The sequence below is a fragment of the Pieris brassicae genome, chromosome 3 (genome assembly GCF_905147105.1).
Source record: "Pieris brassicae chromosome 3, ilPieBrab1.1, whole genome shotgun sequence".
Taxonomy (NCBI): domain Eukaryota; kingdom Metazoa; phylum Arthropoda; class Insecta; order Lepidoptera; family Pieridae; genus Pieris; species Pieris brassicae.
This window is the reverse complement of record NC_059667.1, coordinates 17,239,606-17,249,653: the sequence shown is the minus strand read 5'-3', so window position 1 is coordinate 17,249,653 and position 10,048 is coordinate 17,239,606. Positions and strand designations below refer to the sequence as shown.

The 10,048-nt window shown below is 32.2% G+C and overlaps 2 protein-coding genes, 1 non-coding gene and 1 pseudogene across 4 annotated transcripts; 2 read left to right on the top strand and 2 right to left on the bottom strand.

Moving 5' to 3' along the window:
• The first annotated feature begins 105 nt into the window (after positions 1-105).
• LOC123707494 (dolichol kinase) lies at positions 106-5,338 on the top strand. Of its 2 annotated transcripts, none has more exons than XM_045657585.1 (9): positions 106-384; positions 475-725; positions 952-1,169; positions 1,526-1,714; positions 2,043-2,252; positions 2,605-2,679; positions 2,928-3,111; positions 3,986-4,063; positions 5,006-5,338. In XM_045657585.1, exons 1-9 carry the CDS (start codon positions 266-268, stop codon positions 5,152-5,154), a joined length of 1,473 nt encoding a protein of 490 aa, XP_045513541.1. In that variant the 5' UTR covers positions 106-265; the 3' UTR covers positions 5,155-5,338. The 2 variants fall into 2 exon arrangements, with proteins under 2 accessions (XP_045513541.1, XP_045513542.1); XM_045657586.1 differs by having other exon boundaries at positions 244-384; positions 475-550.
• On the bottom strand, positions 1,813-1,927 carry LOC123707885 (annotated as a pseudogene).
• LOC123707873 lies at positions 2,782-2,900 on the top strand. Its single transcript, XR_006753549.1, has one exon. It is a non-coding gene; the product is annotated as a 5S ribosomal RNA (ribosomal RNA).
• A 1,425-nt stretch (positions 5,339-6,763) lies between the features above and the next one.
• LOC123707495 (NAD-dependent protein deacetylase Sirt6) lies at positions 6,764-8,741 on the bottom strand. Its single transcript, XM_045657587.1, has 6 exons — positions 8,545-8,741; positions 8,309-8,436; positions 7,999-8,241; positions 7,623-7,796; positions 7,361-7,484; positions 6,764-7,119 (listed from the first exon to the last, which is right to left on the bottom strand). Exons 1-6 carry the CDS (start codon positions 8,608-8,610, stop codon positions 6,808-6,810), a joined length of 1,047 nt encoding a protein of 348 aa, XP_045513543.1. The 5' UTR covers positions 8,611-8,741; the 3' UTR covers positions 6,764-6,807.
• Positions 8,742-10,048: the final 1,307 nt, after the last annotated feature.

The following is a 10,048-nucleotide window of genomic DNA, read 5'->3' as shown; positions in this document are numbered from 1 at the left end:
ATTACCACAGAGAATAATTTAGTGTTACCATCTCGTATTGAGATCATTTCTATCCCATTACTTTCGTTAAACATGGTAAATGGTAACATTGGTTCAAGAGAAAGATGGAATTATTTGATTAGGAAGTAGGAACTTTTTTGTACTTTGTTCATTGTTGTTGACTTATAAATCTATCAAAGAAATCCATTTGATTTAAATTTATAGATTTGATAAAACATGTTTAATAGTAATTCAAGTGGAGTTAGCTATTATTTAACTGTTTATAATGTTTGAACACACTTTATCAATCTTACCAGAACCTGTTAGAATCCAATATGATACTTTGATAGCACCCTTAAATAGGAACATTAAGCACAATGTTCAGGAAGGAGGTATCCAAACGAGGTGTGTAGATGACTGTCCCAGACATAATTTGACTAATCTCTAATAATCCGTTTTTATATAGAAAGATAAATAATTAATATACTTTTTTAGGCCATCGCAGGGCAATGGATTATGGTGCCAATTTTTACTGCCGTCGGTACTCTGCATGTACTTTCTCTTGGAAGAGGTGACACTATTATACAAGATTAGTACCTTTCTCTCTTTGGGCTTGTTGTCCTACTGCTCTCTATTTATTCTTTTTCTCTCTCTGTCAAGTCTTGTTGTTAAAGAGCCAGTGTATGGGGGATGCTTAGCTTCAAGTCTTATGTCTACATTACTTATATATGGTGTATTAAACCAGAGTAAGTATGATTAATAACATATTTAAGAGAATTTAAGTTAAATAGTTTACAAAATTGTACTACATTTATTCTGTTGAATCTGTCCTAATTTTTTTAAACTTAGAATTTGAAACAAGCAAATACATTTTTACAATAAATTCATTTCTCCCAAAATAAAAGAAAGAGTTACTTTGCAGAAATATATATTTATTTCTTGTTAATATAATTTACTCAAATATTTTTTCAGATCTGTTGTTTTCATTTTTGGTTTCATCAGCAACTGTCCTATCATTTGTTTGGTTACTGCGTTATTCCTTGATCAAGCTGCCAAAAACATTTACAATAGGGGAAAGCATGATAGCAAATCAGAGTTTAACACTGTTTATAGTTATATCTCTTGTAAATTGTATGCTGAAGTCCCCAGAAAGAGATGAGGATACATTTTTTATTTATGCTATTGTCTTTGTAAGTTCGTTTCATATATTATATAACGTAATTCTTTATTTATTAGATTTTTCTTAATACCTAATTTGTTAAAAAGATTTATCTAATTCTTAAGTCCACATACTATAATTTCTTTCAAAGTTAAATCTATAAGAGATGCCAAACCATTTTTATTTCTATTTGAAGTTTGGTATATTGAGATATTTATTGAAATATTGACCACTTAGGAGCAATTTAATGAAAGATAAAGATAGTAGCCTACATTTACTACATCTAAACAAATCTGGTCAGTTGTTCAAATGCCCATTAAAATTTTAAAAAGTATGTTTGTCTTCATTTTCTAAATTTTAGATTAATTTTCGAAAATATTGTTACAGACTGTTTTTATGGCAGTAGGATTAATGATTGTGGCTTTATATTCCCTAAATGACATTCTGCAGAATATGAGATCTTTAATACAAATCATAGCAACAGGAGCTACATTAGTGTTGATTACACTACACTTTATCATTGGTGTGGATTTTGTAAACAAAATTGTGAAATTTATATTTTTCACAGGATATAGAGTAAGTTTTTTTTATCTATGGTTTCGCATATATTTCTCTAGATTATATAGTTCCTTAGAACCGCATTATATTGTTGGTTTGACTACCCTTCTAAAAAAAACCAACCTCACGAGGTGTTCCCAGGCGGTCACCCATCCAAGTACTGACCTAGCCCGACGTTGCTTAACTTCGGTGATCGGACGAGAACGTATTGAACGTGGTATGGACGTTGGACAAAACATTTAACTGCTTTAAATTACATATTATATTAATAAATATATATAAATCACACTTAAAAAGTTTTATCTTAGCTTTAGTTATGTATATGTATATATTTTTTTACTTTCAGAAACAAATACTAACTTTCTGGCTGCTATTAGTTGGTCTATCAATAAGCGCTTTGTCGATACGTACGAAATTGGCAATAAAAGCGACTACAGTGACAAGGAAGACTTTTCACGTATTAGCTTCTCTGGTATTCCTGTCTGGAATACTGTTTGATATTCAGTTGATGCTTTTGGCTGCTGGAATAGGACTTGGAGCTATTATTTTTGTTGAAGTAAGTTTTATTGCCAGTGGATATTTTAAATACTAAACTAATAGTGGCTGCGATGTTAAGAACTTAAAGAAGGAAGAAGATTAAATTGGTGAATTTTTTTTAATACTTTTTCTTTCACTTATAAACTGTAAATTATGCAACTTGTTATAGAGATTTTGGCATTGAATAGAAATCTGGAATACAGTGTGCGCAAGATTTATTATATAAAGTATAATTTCTGTATGTAAAAAAATATTTTGGGGTCCCTTTTCATTACCCACAGATCTGCTTATGGAAACTAATTTATTTTTAAATGGTATTACTTATAACCTATACCTATATATTATTTTAGTTGTTTTTCATTTATTTACAGGCATTAAGAAAATGTAAAATAGAACCAGTTACATCTGCATTACAGGCTGCCTTCCTTACATATAGCGATGAAAAGGTATTATTTATATATGGTTTTTATCATTCATTAAAAGATCTAATTTCTAGTAGCAGTTGTGTTTGTTGAATGAAATGGATCTGCTATTTAACGTTTCTAATTGCCAACGTCCATACCACGTTGAATACACCGGTTCTCGTCCGATCACCGAAGTTAAGCAACGTCGGGCGAGGTCAGTACTTGGATGGGTGACCGCCTGGGAACACCTCGTGATGTTGGCTTTTATAATTTTTTAAACTCTTTTTTAGGATTGCGGCACTTTTGCTATGACACCTTTATATTTATATGTCGGATTAGCGTGTCCCTTATTATTGGTGCCGTCGTATAGCGATGATCATAAACTCGAGCTTCTAAGTGGAGTGTTGTCGATTGGAATTGGTGACACAGCAGCCAGTTGGTTCGGCTCTCGGTTTGGTTTCAATAAGTGGTCAGGTATTACATTTTGTCTATATTGTAACCATTTACATCCTTTAACAACCGACTCGACAAGTCCTTCAAAAAATTTATCAAAACATTTTTAAGCTACTTAAATATATATACCTGATTTTGAAAATTCTTGTTTTTAAATATTTAAGCGAAATGTTTATGTCAGGAATTGAAGCTCTACCATAAATTTGACAAGTATTAAAATAGAGCAAAGTATGGTTGGACCTAATGCTCTTCATACAAATCTGTAGCCAAAGGTCAGAATATGATAAGTCATAAGCAAAAATGTACTTATCATTGTCTATGACCACAGTTTTTTTTTACAATATGGAAATATTTAATAACAAGAGCCACTGTTTATGATGAAAATCATAGTATATGTTACTTCAATTGCCTTGTCTGTGCATTTTAATGTCGCACAAATAGTTTATAGAAATAATAATAAGTAAACTGAAGTATTTCCGAACCAATTCGACTTAGGGTCCTTCCAGAAAAGAGCGTACCAATTCTTAAAAGACCGGCAACGCACTCGCGAGCACTCTGGCATTTAGAGTGTCCATGGGCGGCGGTATCACTTAACATCAAGTGAGCCTCCTGCCCGTGTGCCCCTTATTTTATATTTAAAAAAAACTAAACCTATTTATACTATGTATTGTTTAAACACATTTAATCTCCACATATTTACAGCTTTAGTTATATCTTGTTTGTTACTTTAGTACATAGATAGTCTTCTCTATAATGCTGAATATTTCCTATCTGTGATGGAAAGCGATCTGTTACCTCATAACCTCTGCTCCAGACATACATAAAAATGTACAAAACCTTGTAAAAATGCATAATTGTTAAGGGGTACCACTTAATTTTTATTATGTTTTTTTAGATAGTAATAGAACATTGGAAGGGACAGCATTCAATATTTTATCTCAAATAGGAACTGTTTACACACTTATAATATTTGGTAAGTTTTATTTTGGTCAACCGTGACGTTTTTGAAATATAATACACTTATAGTCTTTAAAAACTATAACTTTTTCAATTAGATTAAAGAGTACCTTCAACTACTAAATTCATATTGTGGGTAATGAAGCGGTCAAGTATTACGTCACGCAATTTTTGGAGATTCTTGACCCCCTCGTAACGTTAATAATAACAATAACGCGTAATTCAATCCCCGCCCCGCATCGTAACGTTTTACAAGAGGAGCCCCGCAAACTCGTTACGTAATACTTGAACGCTCCCTAATAAGCAATAACTTTTATTAAATAGACTTAGAGTAAGGTCTATAGACAGACAGGTATTATGGTCTAAGATCCGGCTGCAGAATTAGTGCGGTCATCAGTCATTTGTTAAAAACCAAATTTTATTGTATATATTTTATAATAAGGAGAAAGTGTATCTACCAAGTTGCCTATCAGAATTTAGCCGCTAGTATTTATAATTAGTACCTTCACAAACATTAAATGTTTATGACAGTTGTATGTTGTCAATACTTGGTAAAGTTTGATAAGTACAACTATAAAGCGTTGCTCAATTTATCGTTACTATTCGTTATGTTAAAAATATTGTTATTTGTGTACACTTAAGAAAAGTGTAGTCTATTAAAATGTACTATATAAACACCATCACTTAAATCAGTTAAGAGCAGTGCTGGCCTTGTGGGTACAGCGACTGTCATCCCCGAGAGCCTTTAACTACGAAAGATTTAATCCCCGGCCGTGCATAGACATTCTATGCGCGCATCTAACAATAGCTCGAGAAGGAAAACAGTCTCAAATCCAAACATCGACAAGTGTCAGACAGAAGGCTGATAACCTACAAAAACTCTGGGGCTGTAGTGCGTCTGGACTATTAGATCAGTTAAGGAAGTTTTATTTATATACGTACTCGTGTTTTTTTACAGAGTTGATCAATCCTAAGAATGCTCTAGCACGCACTACATTTGTGGCCACTGTAACGAGCCTTGTAGAAGCCCAAACTGACCAAGTTGATAACCTGGTTCTGCCTTTAGTCAGTATTGCCGCCTTTCAAATAACACGATTCGTTTTATAACAGACAAAATGGAGAGTCTGTGTAGTTTCTCTGGAAATTATCAAGCAGGATATAGTCGAGCAAAATCCCTATTAGACAATTTAAAACTTAGTATTGTCTTTTGTTAACATAACTTTTACACATTGAAAGAAAACACTTTTTTACCGGATTGAAGCTATGTATTATAAACGTTTTAATGTCACCACGCACGCTGTAAAGCACGCGAAACGTCGGAAAAAAATTAAAATTATGTAAAATAATTATAAGTTTATAATAATACATAGCTTCAATCGGGTTAAAAAGTGTTTTCTTTCAATTTAAAACTTTTTATGTGAATAAAATTCGTAAATAATAAAGCAATTTCACTGAATGAGTCAAAAATTTTACTGAACAAAAATATTTTCTCGCCCCTGGAAATGAGCTAAGCTGATAAACCAACTGAGCTGATAGTATGTGCAATGAGCATTTTTACATGTGGTAGGAAGGCAGTTGAGGTGTTTTTCTATCAACCCCTTTCCGTAATTAAAGGCTCTATTATATTATATCTTATGTTTTATCTTCTTGTGTTGTTATCTTAGTTTTATTAAAAGATAATTACATATACATTGCTGTCGCGTCTCGCGAGACAATACGTCCTGGCTACGTCGTTAATAACTATAATATTCATTGGCGAGCAGGGACGTCCGTGAGATCCAGCTCGCCTTAATTCTTGTTTGCTTCTTTTGATTTTACATATTTGATTATTTTATCGCAGAACCTTTCCAGGTACGGTCTGTGCTTTGTTAAAATATCCTGTGGCTTTCTTTTCCTTTATGGTCTACCTGTGTGAAATTACGATGATAGCGCTTGGGAGAACCAGATGTTCCACTGTTTGGTCGCCAGTGTTACATATACATTGTGAATTTGTCCCGTAAGAATTTGCTCCGTCGGGTGTCAAACGCTTCTCTGCTATTAATTTGTATGCAGTTTCGTTAAAGAATATTTTTGTCGTTGCAGCGATTTCACCCTCCAGGTAGCGCTCATTCCACAATTATAATGTCTTTCGTTCATTTGGCGTTTCATAAATGACGAGGACCGCCGCTTCTTCTGCCCTCACGTGGTAAAGCCCGCCCTCACGCCAGACGTGCTTGCTCTTTGCCCCAGCCAGCGCTATACCTCTTGGTTATGTTATTCGCAAGGACGTACTTACCTACGACTTTTTGCCTTTTACATGCTCCGGCACATAGTATCAATGGACAATTCTAGTTCCTCTCCTTATAACATCAAATGTTGGTTGTGCATCATTCAATATGAGCAGGCCACAGGTTTCAAGAGGCTTCTCTATAAAGGACTTGGTATTGGCATTACGCCTTAGGTCTATTTTACTCTTGAGCTCATTAGCTGGTGTTTCCGGGGGCTTTAAATAAGCCTCCAAGGGCTGAAAATAAGTTCTATGTCACCATGTAGTTTGAGTTTCTATTGAAATTTTTATATGATTAATTTGAGTTGGTATAGCTTGTAAGATAGAAAGTTACTATACAGTTTGTAATATTAATGTGACTGATTCATGATATTTTAAACATTCCTAATATACCAAAGTGATATGATGTATATTTTAGTAAATAAAAAATATTTTTTCCATAAGGTTATTTTAATTAAAAAAATAATACACTAGATGGAATCTGTCATTTACAATTATTTTATTTCAGATTTAATTTCATTCTCTATTTCTAGTTTAATGATTTTTGTCTTGTCCTCTGAAATTCCATCTATTTTATTTTTTATAAGAATTCGTTTTTTCTTAACCCCTTTACATTTTGCTTTATATATTTTTTCTAGAGCAATTATTTCTTTTCTATTTATAGTCCAGTCAATTATGGAATGTTCTGCTAATTGTATAAAATTGTCTTGTTCATTATAAGTGGGGATAGCAATATTCAAGATCTTCATAACACTCTCTAAGACTTCATCTACATAGTAATTAATCACTAAATCAGCTTTGTTATCCTGAAAAATATAAAATATAAGAATAGTTAATACAATATTATATTGTAAAAACTAGTAAAATCCAAAACTATTCTGACTGCTGCTTCCGGTGAAGTAGAATGAAAAAAAACTTCTTTTGAAAATCATTAAACATTGTTAAATTTTAAAATAAATGCACTCAAAAATTGTGGTTACATGATTTCACCAGTTTCATTATATTTTTTTATTGAAGGAACAACTTTAAAGTGTACACAATACTTACATGTTTTGTTGGCTGTAGGTTGCAAATAACTAGTTTTCCTCCATACTTCACTGTCTCTAATGGCAAATTACCACTGGGTACAATCTGTAGTGTTGTACCCAAACAAATGCTTAAATCTGCAATACTGTGAAAGGACTAAAATGTACTACTAATCTAAACAAATTTAAGTTATAAGAATTTTACATGGTTTCAGCAACTAAGTTGTATTCTGAATAACAATTAAGATAAACTTTCCTCTGTCTTGTTTAGTATTTTAAATTACCTTGAGTGCAACTCGGCAGCTAAGAGATCATTTTCAGGTAAACTGTGCTCCCAGTCTAACACAGCGTCGTATAGGCGTCCACGACAAGACCGGCCCCCTATATGTACTGCCCCACAGGGCACACCACTACATTTCTTGCCTACAGTTTCCACTGGTGTGTTACGAACATACTGCCTGTAAATCAAAGAGAAGATTTCATGATTATCTATATTATGCATAGCATGTGAGACCTAGTCATTTGAAGTTTAAGTGCTAATATTTTATTCAGATATTATTATAAATATTTTTAAGAATTTTACAATTAAATATTAACAAAAGTTATTATACATTCATTTGTAAAAAAATACAATAATAAATAATATGTTCTTATATTTACCTCTTACACAGATTACACTCATCCACGAACATATTTCCATGTAGTTCAGCCAAATATTTCCTGGATAACCCTGACTTTAAATGCAAGCCATCTATGTTTTGACTAACAATAAACTGTATTATATTACTCTCAACTAATTTCTTCAATATCATGTGGGTCTTAGTGGGTTTAGCATCAGCAAATGATACATTAATATTGGGTCTCTTTCCCTCTCTCTCAAGAGTCCAAACACCATTTGGGCCCCTAAAATTTTTAAAATTGAAAATCCATAACAGACCAAATGTTTAAAATTTAATAAAAACTTTTATACCTGAAATCAGGTATCCCTGCTGATGTACTGATCCCAGCTCCTGTGTGAATAACTATATGTTTACTATCCTTAATTAAATCAGCTAATATCTGACTTTTTTCTCTCAACTTTTCAGCGGAGTCAAATTTCTGAAATTTTACATTTTCTGAATATTAAGATCGTTTATTATTTGCTATTAAATATCTTATACATAAAAAGGAGATTTTTTATAACGTTGATAAATATAATGACCATACCTCTGGAACGCCGAGTATTCCTTTGTCATCATATGGTGATAATCCTTCAGCATAATTGCATGACATTTTAAAGATTTTTTAAAGTTTTACTGGAGAAAAATTGTTTACAAAAACATTTATGATTTTGTGTATTGATTATTGAATGTTGATTAAAATTCAAAACATTTTATCATAGAGCACTAGAGCACACAGGTATATAGATATACCAATATGTAGAGTATTAGCTGTGGTACAAATCTGTGACGGATTCATGATTAGATTAAACCAATAATAAAAAAAAAATATTTTGTTTCAGCAAAAAAAATATTAAATAATTAAAGGCGGCAAACAAAATCGAAATGGCGGTTCTCGCGAGAAATTGCTCCCCGGCTCGCCCATGAATATTGTGAATAAAAATATTACCGATGCAGCCGGGACGTATTTCGCGACGCGTAGCCCGCCATTCTTGAACTAGTGAAACTAATTAATGTATCTTGTTTTTATTTAGGAAAAAATGTGTGATAAAAAGTTCCTGGACACTATGCCAGGGGAGTAGTGTTATAAAATAAAAAGAAAACCCCATTACTTAACTGACAAGGTAACAGAACTCACGAATTTTGTCATTTATAATATTTATTGTAAATAAAATACTTTATTATTACCGTTCAACTTAGCTTACTTACTATACCACAATATTCTTATCGATATAATAGCTATTTCTTTACAAATCTTTAATTAACTTATGAAACTGTATAGTCTTTATAATAAAATATATTTGTTGCGTTGTTCTGAGTTAAAAAAAGTTACATATATTATATTTTTTAGATACTAATTAGAAACATAAAATGTTGATAATCATCACACTCGAACCCAATATGAGATTTAGTTTTTACCACACTTATAAATTGTATTGTAACATTCTCGGTTACCATCAAGTCCAATAACATAGTGTCACAATTGACGTATTTGCGTTGTGATATCAACATTTTAATAAGATAGAGACTTACTGTGTTGTATTGACGCTTTTGTGTTGTGATATTAACAAAGTCAAAAATAATTTATTTAAATAGGTAACACAATGTACACTAATGAACGTCAATAAAAATAATATAATATACATTAAATGCTTCTAACTTTATTTACTATTACTCTACATTTATTTCCACTTCTCAAATCAAAGGCGTAGAACGGAAGAGAAGAACTGGCAATGAACTCTTCGCTACTCTATTTATTCGCCAATTTTTTTTTGTATTACATAACGTTTTAAGGAGCTTTAACCATCACACCATGTTCCACATGACATCAGCAGGAGGCATGGTGAAATAGGAGCATGCACTTACATTCTCGTGGGAACAACACGCAAACATTAACGAGATAGAGACTTTTATTGACGCTTTTGTGTTATACTTTGCTAAAACATGGTCGGGAAAATGCTCCAAATGCGGCATAATATTTTTAATAAAATTGTTACCCATGGACTTGTTTCATTTCTCTACATGAAAATTTAAATTATTCCTTAAAATTC

Excerpts from the sequence above, each read along its gene's own strand:
- LOC123707494 (XM_045657585.1), top strand. The coding sequence starts at position 266 with ATGTTTGAACACACTTTATCAATCTTACCAGAACCTGTTAGAATCCAA. Across the intron at positions 385-474 it reads GAAGGAGGTATCCAAACGAG|GCCATCGCAGGGCAATGGAT; the intron begins GTGTGTAGATGA and ends ATACTTTTTTAG. Across the intron at positions 3,112-3,985 it reads TGGTTTCAATAAGTGGTCAG|ATAGTAATAGAACATTGGAA; the intron begins GTATTACATTTT and ends ATGTTTTTTTAG.
- LOC123707495 (XM_045657587.1), bottom strand. The coding sequence starts at position 8,610 with ATGTCATGCAATTATGCTGAAGGATTATCACCATATGATGACAAAGGA. Across the intron at positions 8,242-8,308 it reads GCAGGGATACCTGATTTCAG|GGGCCCAAATGGTGTTTGGA; the intron begins GTATAAAAGTTT and ends TAAAAATTTTAG. Across the intron at positions 7,120-7,360 it reads ACCTACAGCCAACAAAACAT|GATAACAAAGCTGATTTAGT; the intron begins GTAAGTATTGTG and ends TATATTTTTCAG.